Source organism: Eumetopias jubatus, unplaced genomic scaffold (genome assembly GCF_037043125.1).
Source record: "Eumetopias jubatus isolate StellerSeaLion01/CBP00866 unplaced genomic scaffold, mEumJub1_p1.0 scaffold_5, whole genome shotgun sequence".
Taxonomy (NCBI): Eukaryota; Metazoa; Chordata; class Mammalia; order Carnivora; family Otariidae; genus Eumetopias; species Eumetopias jubatus.
Genome location: NW_028274811.1, coordinates 35,796,846 through 35,811,382, shown reverse-complemented (window position 1 = coordinate 35,811,382; position 14,537 = coordinate 35,796,846). Strand labels below are relative to the sequence as shown.

Sequence of the window (14,537 nt, the reverse complement as noted above, 5' to 3'; positions counted from 1 at the left end):
CCTCTGGCTCCTTATTGGGGTCACTAACGGGGAGCTCTGGCAAGAGAGTAGCAGGAGGAAGGAAAGAGCCAAGGTATTTATTCCTTTGTCTCACTCTGAAGTTGCCCACTCCTGACTGAAGCCCTTAGCCAACATTCCTTTCAAGGTACTGACTCTATAGATCTCTCACCCCTTTTGGGTCTGGTAACCACTTTCTACTCAAGTCCCTCCAGCCTAAGGATGATAATTGGTTGGGTGCTACTAGCCCTGATTTACTGTACTATCTCATGATTTTCCTGCCCCCACTTCTTTGTAAATAAACTCTTCCTTGAATTACATTATTTTCATGGTGCTGATGTTTCTTATGATTCTAATACATCATCCTTGGATATACATCTTTGCATTTCTTTCTTTATGGACAATATCATCTTTGCTCCCTCCAGAAACATAGCTTCTTCACGTAAGGCAAAAAGAGGATGAGGCACCCTGGTGGCTCAGTTGGTTAAGTGTCTGACTCTTGATTCTGGCTCAGACCATGATCTCAGTCAGGGTTTTGAGAGCAAGCCCCGCATTGGGTTCCGCACTGAGTATGGAGCCTGCTTAGGTTCTCTCCCTCCCTCCTTCGCTGCCCCTCCCCCCTCCACTTGTGCTCTCTAAAAAACTTTTTAAAACCTTTAAAAAAGGGGCGCCTGGGTGGCTCAGTCGTTAAGCATTTGCCTTTGGCTCAGGTCATGATCCCGGGGTCCTGAGACCGAGCCCCGCATTGGGCTCCCTGCTCCGCAGAAAGCTGCTTCTCCCTCTCCCACTCCCTCTGCTTGTGTTCCCTCTCTCGCTGTGTCTCTCTCTGTCAAACAAATAAAATCTTAAAAAAAAAATAAAAAAAACTTTAAAAAAGACATAATGGGGCAGTCCATACAGCAGCTCTTTTATTCCTTTTCTGAGCATTTTTGACAACAGCCTGGGCACAGCCCCATCACCTGTTCAATTTGTAAGGACTATTAAAATGAACCCTGAAGCGGGGCGCCTGGGTGGCTCAGTCATTAAGCTAAGCGTCTGCCTTCAGCTCAGGTCATGATCCCAGTGTCCTGGGATCGAGCCCCACATCGGGCTCCCTCCTCAAGGGGAAGCCTGCTTCTCCCTCTCCCACTCCCCCTGCTTATGTTCCTGCTCTCGCTGTCTGTCAAAAAAAAAAAAAAAATGAACACTGAAGCAATGTCTAGGGGAGAACTCCACTGCTTCTTTGAGAAAGAAGCCGATAGGCACTGAAAGAGAACCTGCTAGAGCAAACTCAGTGAATGACTGAAAGGCAGAATTTCAGAACACTTTCAGAAATGCTTTCTCTTTGTCATAATGACAGTTAAATGTACACAGAGTCACAGGCTGGAAAGGAATTCCCGAGGCTAAATTATCCCCCAGTGAAAACTTAGGCTTGCAATTAGGTTCTCCTCTAATTAGTATGGTTCCGATTGGCTCCACCCAACAGAGAAACAACAGAGTAGATAGATGGCTTGACAGGACTCTGGAGGGTACACACCTAAGCCTGCTGACTTGGTGCAAACAGTTTAAAGCTTGTCTTGAGAGAGGAGTGCCTCTACTAATTTTGGTGTATTTTGTTATTTGTAGTTAACTGAGTTTTAGGTATTTTATTTATTTATTTTTTAAAGATTTATTTATTTGAGAGCATGGAAGCGAGTGAGCAAGCGGGGGTGGAGGGGGAAGGGGCAGAGGGAGAGAGAGGAATCTCTAGCAGATTATGCACCAAGCACTGAGCCCGACAAGGGGCTTATTTCATGATCCTGAGATCACGACCTGAGCTGAAACCAAGAGTCAGACGCTTAACTGACTGCGCCACCCAGGTGTTTTAAAATTATCTCAGTATTTTGTTGTAGGTTGCTCTGTCACACCAGGATCAAAGAAACAAAAATAAACACTGAGTGTCTACTGCCACCACCAAAAGAAATCAATACTAAGGATTTGTTCATTGGTAAAGGGATAGTCTAAGAGCAAACCAATTTTTGCTTAGTGAGAAAGGAAACCAATTTTTTTTTTTAAGATTTTATTTGAAAGAGCACATGTGTAGGTGAGCAGAGGGGCAGAGGGGAGAGGGAAAAGAATCTCAAGCAGACTCTGCACTGGAGTGCCGAGCCGGACGCGGGGCTAGAGCCCACAACCCGGAGAAAATGACCTCAGTTGAACACTTAAGAGTTCACTTAAGAGTCGGACACTTAACCGACTGAGCTACCCAGGCACCCCAGAAACCAATTCTTATTAACCACTTAATGTGAACCAGGTCATTTTCTATAAGGTTATGCTGGCATTAACTCATCTGACCCTCACAACAACCTTGAAGGCAGGTCTTATTATTACTATGATTATTTTTACTATTATTGTTACCATTTCACAAAAGAAGTTTAGCTCAGAGAGGACAAGTAACTTGCCCAAGTTTACAGTTAGGAAATAGCAGAGCCAAGGCTTCACTACCAGGCCACATGGGCTTTTCCCTACACCAGATCTCAAAAGCTTTTCGTACACACTAGAACCCATGTCAGCCTTCAGAGAGCTATTTGTAGCCCTGTTTATATATAAACTACATCTGTTCTCCTGAATGACTGTTTCCCATAATGCCATCCATTATGAGAAATACATTTCCCCCCTCAAAAGTATTCATATGGAAAAGCCTTTCCTCAACTGTGGAATATTGTTTTAATGATGCCAAAGAGAAGTTCTGTAGAGATGTTCTAAGGTCAAATATACATTTAGGAAATGTGGGATGTTATTAACACATGCTCTTTGGGAGATTCACAAGAGACATATTAATGGCTTAAAAGTCCTATAGACAAGAATCTTGGAACTTTATTCAACTCAGAGCTCTTGCCTTTCCCTACCTGTCCCGCCCTCTTCCTGCATCAGTTTAGGGAATGCTGATTTAGAAGTCTCAAATATCCTGTACACGACGATGGTCATCTACCACTTTCCAAGCTGTTTTCCTGTCAATGCAAAGGGCTTGATCTCATGTGACACGCACAGTAGGTGCTCAATAAAAACACCTGTTGGTTTAACTGATGCACCTACACTATCTTGATTTGTGACCAAAAGGCACCCGTTGCAAAGCAGCAGCCAGTTGGCTTCCCTGGAGCAGTGACAGGTGTAGGCCTGGTGAGCTAACTGGGTTCCTCTATGGAGCAAACCCATCAGTCCTCAGCCTCAATTGTTGTGACTGATCGCAAAAGCCAGGGATGGGGTGCTCTTAAGCCCCTCTGCTGTCATCAATGCAGGAACAAACAGAATGCCAGTGATGATACAGGGTTGGTCCTGAAAGCTTTACAATGAGGTAAATCCTATTTTTATTCTTGTGGAAGTCCACCCACCTACTGCACTATGCCCGTTTTCAGACTTCAGGACATATCAGAATCACCTGCAGAGCTTGTGGAAACACCGAGAACTGGGTTCCTCCTCCAGAGGGACAGATCCAGTAAGTCTGCAGCGGGGCCTGTGAATGTATATGGATCTAACAGGCTCCCAGATGATGCCAATGACACTGGTTCAAGGAGCACAGAGAACACCACAAGGGGCTAAGACCCTGCCTAGAAGACCAGTGTAGCTGGGACCAAAGGGAGCAAACATGAGATCCTGCATGGTTTTCTAGATACTTAATGCAGAGAAGGGGTTAAAAATAAGATCCTAAGGCTGTTTCCAAATAGAAATGTGTTCCTAACTAAGTAAGCATCTGCTTTCCAGACTGACTAAAAAGGTTTAAGAAGTACTACTTTAGTATGATTTTAATTTACCCGATTTAGGATCTGAATCTACCAATAAGATTCCCCCAAAGTATACATGTAGAGAGAGAAACACTTCCAAATTTAATTCTAAGTGAGAAAAATGGCATTTTAAAGTTCCTTCAAAGTCCCCTTACGGGAATAATAGTGCTAAAAGCCATGCACAAGATGTTAAGCCTATTTCCTTCCCCAAAGATGCCATCAAAAATTCAAGATTTACAAATACCTAACACCTACTTACATATATAAAATGCAGTGCCATAATGCATTTGAAAGCAGCTAAATTCAGAATTTATTTATACGTTTAATTAAACACCAAGACTTTACTTAGCATCTACTGTGTGTAATGACAAATTTGGGTAATTGTCTTAGATTATTTAGCAAGATTAATTCATTTACAGAAAAAAATACAGATCCTTTATGATGTTAGCTCATCAAGGGGGAAAGAAAACAACGTGCGTGAAGGAAAACATTTTTCTATTTGCGATTTCCACTACGCTGGAAAACAGGGATGTGGGATGTGGCTAAGCTCTTGAACGGTGTCCCATCCCCGCCTCCTCCCATACCCCCTCTGCTGACAGGCTGTAGAGATCCAAGTGCCACTGACAGCCAGAGTGCTTGGGAAAGAAATCCTGCTGGGTCATGAAGTGTGAGGGCTGCCTTGAGCAATTTTTATGTGAAAAAAATACCCCTGCTAATCACCAAACACATTTATCCAATAAGAATCAGATGGGTCATCAGGCAGGAATCTCCACCCTCAACCAAGTGAGCCCAGCTGGGCTCCTGACTGGTGAAGGAAATCTTGGCTAGGGAATGGGAAAAGCTGACAGAAAGGCTCTCAGAAAACAAGAATACGGGTCACATCAGTGACAAGCTCTGAAAATGCCAAGGAGGCATATTTGGAGGAGCTGTGGCCACGGCGGCCCCAGGAGACAGAGGTGTAAGAGGGATGGTCTGGGGTTTGGCCAAGAAACAACCATGAACGAGCTGGCTGGAACCACCATAGAGGTTGTGAGGAGGAAGAAGAGGCAACTGATTCCTTTGAAAAGTGACTCTACTTTCAAATTATTCCCCAAGGTGAGGAATGCCACCAAGTTTTCAGGCAAAACAGTCAGAAGAGACCTTTTCTGCTTGGAGGTGGGTGAGAATCAGACTCCTCAGTCTAAGAGGAAAGATCCTCCTCCACAGAAAAGTGATTCAACCACAGGGGAAAACTTCCTCTTTCAAATCCCTGCATTCCAAAGAATGACAAATCAAGATCATTGTAGTAAAAGCATAGCTGCCTTTTTGGGTGTAACTCTTTTGTCATGAAATAGCACTTAGGAGATAAAATTACTTAAAAAAAATATGCCATTTATTATCACCGTTTATTTTTTATTATTTTTTTAAGGATTTTATTTATTTGACAGAGAGAGACAGCGACAGCAGGAACACAAGCAGGAAGAGTGGGAGAGGGAGAAGCAGGCTTTCCCGCGGAGCAGGGAGCCCAATGGGGACTCGATCCCAGGACCCCGGGACCATGACCTGAGCCGAAGGCAGACGCTCAACGACTGAGCCACCCAGGCGCCCCTATTATCACTGTTTAATGCATAGTAGTCATTTTGTGATTCATTTGGTCTCAGTAAATAACAGTTATGCACACAGCTCAGTCACGTGGGAGGTGGACGTTTCCAAATTGTTCAGCAACAGGCATGCCTAGCCCCCAGCTGGTCTTGGTTTAAAGCGGGGCAGCACCTGCCCTGAGAGAAGTCCCTCCTTTTCACTGATAACTTAATGACTGGACTGACAGTTCCAGTTTCGGATTCTCCAATTCCAGGTGGGAAGCTCGTGGGGGGAAGGTGAGGAGAAGAGCCTGGGACATGTCTCTGCCCACAAGAAAGACATAGCAAGGCTGCGGGGCTATAGGGAGAGAAGGGAATCTCTGAGAGGAAGGAGGACAAGAGGCTCCAAAACAAAATTAATTGCTATTCACAGTGCTAAATGTACGAGGTAACAAAAGATCTCATTTAATCTTCCCAACACCTTTTTGAGGAGGTAGAATTCCTGTTTTATAGGTGGGGAAACTGAGGCGGAAAGAACTAAAGCAAAAACTCTCATTTGTTTATCAACGTACCTTCAGCATTCAGGATAACGCCTGCCCACAGTAGGTGTTCAAACTGTATTTGTTAAATGAATGTTGACTGAATTAAGGAAAACACAAGTCAAATTTTGGAGATAGCTCTCAAGTTTTCCCCAGATCTTATCGGAGAGCAGCTGAATCAAATTCAGGAGCCAACAGTGCTTCAGAGAAACAATGCTGCCTGGAAGCAGGCCATGTTTATCCTCGGAATTCCAGGGACTGTTCTCTTGCCTCTCACTGGCCACTAAGAGGTAGAGGGCGGTTGACTCTGGCACAATTTGAAGGCATTTGGCATGAGCACGGCTTTTAGGTCACCAGAAATAACTTGGAAATTGTGTGTGTGTGTGTGTGTGTGTGTGTGTGTGTGTGTGTGTGTGTGTGAAGTGGAAAGGACAAGAAAAATTCATTTTATTTCAGAGGCTACTGGGCAGTGAGTTATTTTCTAGGGGTGGGGACCACTCAGGCAGGGAGAACTCCAAGCTTGGGTTCCTCCCATGGCTACCTCCTAGCATGCTTTCCATCTTAATAAGCACCCCCATCCCTACCCCAGCAGTCTGAAGCATTCACCTAGTAGTTTTTAACTTGAGGGAATTACTGCAGTATTTTATGTCCCTGGTGGGATGTCCCCTACACCTTTTTTCTTAGCATTTGTTTACTTCCTTCTTAAAAATCACTATCTTCCAGAAAGGCAGTGGCACAAGGCCAACACCACTGGTCATTGTGAGAGTGGAGAGTGACTTTCATTTTGTCAGTCCTTTCTAAGCACCCTTTGAACCACCTCCATAGTTGAGGTGGTTCATAGAGACAGGTCGGCCCCACTTCTTACGGCCCAGGGAGCAGGGGATGGGCACACTCAGAGCCAGGGATGGGCACCAGCCAGTCTATGTTGGTGCCAGAAGTGAAACCTTGCTTTCCTCTTTTCCATGCCACTGTGTGAGCTATCTTTCTGATTGCCTCAGTCATTAGCTATGGGTTTTGTTTTGCTTAACTTCTTAGAATATCACTTATGAGTCATTTGCTTTCAAAGAAGATTCTGAAAATTGACAGGCTGGTCTCCATGCTGCCACTCTCTATGGTGAGAGCCTTTCGTACCTTTCTACCTTACCCAGGCAACCCAACACCCTCCCAAGGCAGTTTGAGGATTCTGAGGTCACAAAAGCAGAGGCCTGTGTCATTTAACTATTGCTGAATAAACTGACCTCAACTCAGGGGCTTAAAAAACCACGATGTATTATTCCTCATGCATTTGTGGGTTGAAGAGCAGCTTTTCTTTAGTCTTTCCTGGACTCGTTCATGTGGCTGCGTTCAACTGACGGGTGGCCTGGGGTTGGGCATGCCTGGGACAGTTGGGCTTCTCTCTCCAATAGTCTTGCATGCCGAAGGAGACTAGACTAGACTCTTTACATGGCGCTGGATTCCAGGAAAATGAGATGGGAAACTGCAAGGCCTCGTGAGCCGGGCTCAGGTGTTATACACAGTATCATTTGTACCACATTCTTTTGGCCAAATTAAGGCAGGAGATGAAGGCCAGCCTAGGCCCAAGGACTCCACCCCTTCATGGGTGCTGCAAAGATTCTTTGGCCGTATTTCATCTATCATAGGCCTACAGCCAGGAGATAAGGAGTGAAGCAGGCCAGTTGTGAGAAGATAACCACCGTAGAGAGCATCACCTGTTACCAAGTAACACATGGATTTAGGGTGGCCAAATCTTCTAACTTCTCAAAAGAAGTTGGAAATATAGATTTTTAAAAAATGTATTAATTTTTCAGAGCAGTTTTAGGTTTACAGAAAAATTGCTCAAAATAACTCAGAGTTTCCACATAACCTCTCCCTACTGCCTAACTTCCCCTGTAATTAACATCTTTCATGAGTGAGGGACATTTATTAGTAATATTAATTACATTAACTAATAAGATTAGTTACATTAGGATTCACTCTGTGTTCTATTGGTTTTATAGCTTTGGACAAATGCACAATATCTGGCATCTACTATTATACAGTATCATACAGAGTGGTATCACTGCCCTAAAAATGCCCAGTGTTCCACCTTTTCACCCTTCCTCCCCACTCATCTTTTTACTGACTCTATAGTTTTGTCTTTTCCGGAATGTCATATAGTTGGTATCATACCACACACTACGGCATTTTCACAGTGCCTTCTTTCACTTAGAAATCTGAACTCAAGCCTCATTCAGGTCTTTGCCTGACTTCATAGCTCTCTTCTATCACTGGATTATATTCCATTGTCTGGATGTACCACAGTTTGTTTATCCATTCACCTACTGAGGAACATCTTGTTTGCTTCCAAGCTTTGGCAATAACAAATAAAGCTGTTATAAATATCTGTGGGCAGATTTTTGTGTGAACTTAAGTTTTCAATTCATTTGAGTGAACACCTATGAGTATGACTGCTGGACTGTGTTGTATGAGAAATCTATGTTTAGCTTCATAGGAAAGTGCCTAATTGTCTTTCAAAAGGGGTGTCTCGTTTTGCATTCCCACCAGCAATGCATGAGAGTTCCTGTTGCTCCACACCCTCATAGCACTTGGTGTCGTCACTGTTTTTGATTTTAGGCATTCTAATAGGTGCACAGATATCTCATTGTTTTAATTTGCAATTCCCTAATGACATAAGATGTTGAGCATCTTTTCATATGTTTATTTGCATCTAAATGTCTTCCTTGGTGAGGTGACTGCCCAGATCTTTTCCTCAGTTTTTAATTGGGTTGTTTACATATTATTGGATTTTAAGAGTTCTTTATATATTTTGGATACTGATCTTTTATCAGATATGTGTTTTGTAAATATTTTCTCCTACTCCAGGCTTGGCTTTTCTTTCTCTTAATAGTGTCTTTCATAGAGCACAAGTTTTTAACCTTAATGAAGTTCAACTTACAAATTTTTTCTTTCATGGATCATATACCTAGTCATTACCAAACCCAAGGTCACCTAGGTTTTCTCTTATGTCATCTAGAAATTTCAGTTTTGCATTTTACATTTCAGTCTAGGATCCATTTTTTTTTAAAGATTTTATTTATTTATTTGAGAGAGAGAGAATGAGAGACAGAGAGCACAAGAGGGAAGAAGGTCAGAGGGAGAAGCAGACTCCCCGCTGAGCAGGGAGTCCAATGCGGGACTCGATCCCGGGACTCCAGGATCATGACCTGAGCTGAAGGCAGTTGCTTAACCAACTGAGCCACCCAGGCGCCCAGTCTAGGATCCAATTTGAGTTGATTTTTTGAAAGGTGTCAAATCTATATCTAGATTTTTGTTTGCATGTGAATGTCTAGTTGTTCCAGCACAAAAGGTTGGTTTATACTTTAAAAGCGGGGGGTGGGGGGGCACCTAGCTGACTCAGTTGGGCTTGAACTCACAACCCCAAGAGAAATAATTTAATGCTTAAATAAATGAATAAACAAATAAATAAATGTTCGTTTGTTATTAATTTTTTTTTGGTGGTAGTGGTAAGGGAGGAAGGAAACTCCCCCTCTACCAACACACATGTCTGTAGGCTGTTTTCTCCATCCTGGATCATCTTTGCCTCCCTCATCCCCCTTACCTGCAGTGAACTTCATCCATCCATATTAATCTTTTTAATCTTACTTAACACCAACCTCACACTTTCACTATCCACTTTTTCCAATATTCTGACTGGTACTCAACACGATCAGTTAACAGTTGGTGAACTCTAAAACCATTTATGAGCTATGAATCCCATTTAGCACTGCCATATACCACTGTCCTTCCTCCTCAGCCAGATTGTAAACTCTTGATGAGGCCAGAAATCCTCCCGTTCTCATTTACCCCTGGTAGCTTAGCAGAGGTCTGGGCACAAAATATGTCAGCAATAGTTGCTGACAATTTTAGACTACCTGGACTTTGGTCCTGACTTACCAAGTGTCCTTTGATCTTCAAGAGGGATGGCTACGCTTTAGGAAGTCCAGCTGAGGACCTGCCAAAGGTGTAAACCCTGAAGCCTTGCCCTGACATGGCCAGAATGGTGCATCTCTAATTTTGATGCCCAGTTTAGCGTTATGCCCACACAAACAAGAGGGCCCTGATCTCCTTAGAGAATTAGGAAAGATTTACCAATGAGACAGCAAAATGTGGTCTCTAAAGTACTAAAGGATGCTGAGTCATAAAGCATGTTCCTTTCATTATGATGGTTATATGGTCATAATGACTGTTCCAGTCATTATGAAAACAATGAAAAACAAATGAATGAAATAATAAGGAGAATGGACAGTTTCTGGTGACTGGCTCCCCACCTTATGCCTAATTAATAATCCAAGTAATGGTAATCCCCCACCCTCTGATTTTGTTTTCTGTTTTCATCCGCATCATTAAGTGTTCCCATTCAAGGATCTCTGTGTACTTCAAAGTGAACAATGATGGAGGGAATGAAAGGGTCCCGAACTGAGGCTGGGGCCAGTGGTCTCCGTGGTTGTGACTGAACCCAATCTCCACGGCATACTGTGCTGACAGACTTCTCAGAATTCGTTTTCTCCAGGAAAGTACTGTGGCTTCTATTTGCCAGGATCACCTAGCTTCTGTCTATGGCCCACCCAAAAAAACTGCAGGCAGAAAAAACGAGGGAGGCCCAAACTCGGATATGGCATATTCACGGCCCTGGGTTTCCAAAACGGGCGGTGAAGCTCCTGCAGAGCTCGAGGGGCCCTCGGGGTGGGCCTCAGGGCGGCCGCAGCAAACTCTGCAGTCAGCATGGGCAGCTGCACTGCCTCTGCCTCAGGAACAGCCTGCAGCCCAAGACTCACAGGCTCCAGGCAGGTGTTCACTCAGCCTGGAAGGGCAGCAGACTTGTTGGCAACATCCACAATCCTACCTCCAACTTTCCTTGAAAGTCAAACAAAGTACAACTGTTCCTGACATCACTCTTCCTGACCTGGGAAAGCCCCCAAATTCTGTAGCAGGCAAGCAACGGTCCCCATGGATGGTGTAAAGTGGGCCAAGTGACCCTCAGTGTTTTATGTAAAACAAATCACGTCTAGACAATTGAAAAATAAAAATCTCAAGTCCCCTCCTCTAGGACCTGTTTAAAAGACATTGCCCCCTTTTTACCACTTAGCCACTGAAGCAGCCTCTTTAGACACACCATACTCAGTGGTGACTCAGGGGGCTCCCAGCTGCTAAAAACAAAGATTAGAGAGGGATGCCTGGGTGGCTCGGTTGTGTCTGCCTTCTGCTGGGGTCATGATCCCAGGGGCCTGGGATTGAGCCCCATGTTGGGCTCCTTGCTCAGCGGGGAGCCTGCATCTCCCTCTCCCTCTGCCCCTCCCCATGCTCTTTCTCTCTCTCTTGCTCACTTCTTCGCTCTAAAATAAAAAAATAAAATCTTAAAAAAAAAAAAACCCAAAAGATTAAAGACCATTAAATGATACTGCTGGCTAAGATCAGGGATAGTAAGCAACCTGGGCTAGAAATTCAACCTTGCTCATGCTGAGCAACAAATAACATCAGTAACTGACAGGTACAGAAGTTTGAACAAAATGGGGGATAAAAAAAGAGATAAAAAAGAAACCAGAATCCCTTCAAGTCTAGGGAAGCAGGTATAGGAGTGCTTAACAAGCCAGGCAGCAAGGGATGGAGACTCCACAGGCAAGTCTGGCCATGGAGAAGCAGAAGAGTCTCACTGCCCATAAGCGGAACGAGTTTTCTCAGTACATGATTTCATTTTACGCTGTTTTGTTTGCAGTAAAAGTATTCCTTAAGTCCATTTTAGAGTTTTCTCCCCCCTGAGCCTTAATATCCCTTAGTATCTTCTAAGGCAAAAATTGTTGGTCCTGTTTTGCAGATCCACAAATATCTTAAAGAGATAGAATGGCTGGGTGTGACTGTGTAACCATGGCCCGGAGATGGGCAGGAAAAGGTTCTGATATGCTGGTGTCTCACCAGGTGCAACGACTGCCCTGAAGACAATCTGTGGCTGAACCTCGAACTGTTTTCACTAGAGAAAGGCAAAGTCGACTCTGTTCTTCCCGAGTTTTATCCAACTGCAGCCTGAGAGTCCAGCTGTTCTGGTCATGGCCTCACATACTTTCTGCAGAGGCTCTAGTTGACAAGATATATGCGGTGGTCTGAAGAAGCACGCTAAGCAGTGTGGGAGGAAACCACAAGGGAGGAGTTTCTGGCCCTAGCACAGTGGATATCTAGTTTCTGTGGAGGACCGGACAAGCAGCCCTAAAACTGCCTGTCTAGGTTATGGGTGCTTACCACTCAAGGGTGAAGCAACAAAGGTTCTTTTCTTTCCTAGTCTGGTATGTCATCACAGTCATGCTAAGGGTTGGGGATCTCAACACTGAAAGGGCTACTGGAGGGCTTTTCTTTCTAGAAGTGGACACAGAGGTAGCACTGGACATATTCCACACCATCAGGGAGAAAGGAAACCAGGACAACATAAATGAATGAAACAGACTTGGCTACTGATCTACTGAGTTGCTACAGTGTCTGGATGTTTTATAAAACTAAAAGAAATCGCTTTTCATGCCCAGCAGCCAGCACAGTCAATAGCCATCACCAAAGCCATCTCAGTAGGAGGGTAAATCAAAGATCACCAAGGCCAAGAAGCAGTATGTTAAGAATAATGATTCCCCTCTGAGATGATGATGCTCAAAAAATCCACAACAAACTAGCCAAGCTCCACATTTAGAAAGAAGGTTAAAATCATGTTCATGGGACAATGCTCAAAGTCAGATGGGGCCAGAGCATAAATTCCGGGTGGGATGGCTGAGCAACGGCCTACTGTGGAAGGCAGTTCGACATCATACTTACAGTGAGTTGGGCCGGGTGGGTTTGAGCACATCCAGGTCCGGGTCACTGGAGTTCATGTTGGGCTGCAAGCTGCTGCTGGAATTAAGGATGCTATTTGCATTTGATGAGACGACAGATTCCAAACTGGAGTTGATGATGCTGTTTCTTTGTTCCTCTGGAGAAAAACAAGGCCACAAACCCCATATTACTACTATTTCATAAGGATAGTTTGTTTCGGCATATACAAAAACTTACCAATAATGAGAATGGATTGAGACCTCAGCAAAGCTCAGAAGAAGACATAGGAAAGGATAAGATATACAGGTGGGAAAGGAAGAGGAACAGGTGACTTGTGACTTTGGAGAAAACCCCTCTCTGCTCAACCTGATAGGACAGACCAGCCATTTTCCTAAGAGTGACCCTACCATTGCACCATAAATTGTGTGTCTTCTTTTGACTGGTAGATGGGCAGAACACAGAGCGGCCTCCATAGCACCCTTGTATTCAACCAGGTCCTCTTGGTTTCTGTGACATTCACCTTTTATTCTAAAACTCCCGCCCCCAGTATGGTCTTAACTGCCAGGGCCATGTCCTAGCTCCAATTCTATAGCACCTCACCATAAAATATCTACTACTTACTTGGTCATCAACATCCTTATGACTCTGCAGTCTACGTTCCTGACCACTCCCAAGACAAACCCTCCTGGGTTGCCTCCAGCTCCATGTATTTGATGTCTAGCTTCAAGTCAGTTCTTTAATTAATAGATCTATAAGGGCTACAGAGTCATCTGCTTATAAAAAACCAAGTCCATGGTCCACACAGTCATATTAGTGCTTGGAGAGTATTACTAATCCCAGAGGGAGGAAACCTGAGTTCTATTCAAGACTCCACCCCTGCCTGGCTGAGTGGCCTCAGGCAATTTTCACTCTGTTTCTTGGCTAATGCATCTGTAAAATGGGGATAATGAAAACTGCCATGCACAGCTCAAGGAGTTCATAAGGATCAAGTGGGATCATATGCAAGAATGCATTTTGTAAACTTCAGAACACTGTTCAAAGATAAGAACTTTCTGTTTCTTCCCATCTTTAAAAACTTGGAACCATGTGCTGAAGAAAACATTTTTGGGATAAATTAGCTAAATGGCACAGGCACCACTGCTGTAGCAAAATATCAGCGTCCTGGAATGTCATTCTCATCCCACATTCAGTACAGATACACCATAATAAAATCAGCTGATGCTGTGGGCAGTCAATTCACTTAACAGGAAACAGCCTATGTGGATTAATCCTCACTGGACCTTTGAAACAAGCTGGAGGTATACCACGTCCCTAAGAAGACAGATTGGACTCACTGACACGGTAGTTTAGAGGCTGACATTTGAACTCTTCAAGCAATACAGGGGGTGATGTGATAAAAAAAATACTTTTCCATTTATAATAGTCATGTGCATAAAAATTTATCATGCTTATGAGATGATGTTAGAGTAATCTTTACATTTAATACACACACATTCATTCACACACACACACACACACACACACACACACACCCCCAAACACCCCTAATATCTTGACAAATTCTCAATGCCATGTTTAAAACCCTGCAGAAGAGTCAAAAACTCCATGAGGCTATGGGGAGATTTCTGAACTCTAAGTAGATTTTGAAAAAAGTAGATTATTAACTTGATTCCTGAGATTTGAAACTATTCATATCTCAAGAGCTTAAGTTCCAAACAGAAACAACAACAAAGAAAGAGAAACCAAAAGAGTTACAATGCACCCAGATGTAGGAGAACTAACAGGGACTTTGAATGGGAACTTGCTATCAGGAAGAAAAATAACTCTAAAATTACATAATTAGGGGATCACTGAGAAAATGGATATGCCACTTACCA

At 43.7% G+C, this 14,537-nt stretch overlaps 1 protein-coding gene across 12 annotated transcripts in view; it reads right to left on the bottom strand.

The window, feature by feature from the left end:
* ARHGAP26 (Rho GTPase activating protein 26) overlaps nt 1–14,537 on the bottom strand; it is a 452,567-nt gene that overhangs the window by 70,231 nt on the left and 367,799 nt on the right. For all 12 annotated transcript variants that reach the window (XR_015768163.1, XR_015768164.1, XR_015768165.1 and 9 more), the window contains one exon: nt 12,664–12,817. Coding sequence is in view for 9 of the 12 variants with exons in the window: in XM_088023297.1 (XP_087879423.1) it covers nt 12,664–12,817 (154 nt within the window). In the remaining 3 variants the exon portion in view is untranslated. The remainder of the gene's footprint in view (nt 1–12,663; nt 12,818–14,537) is intronic.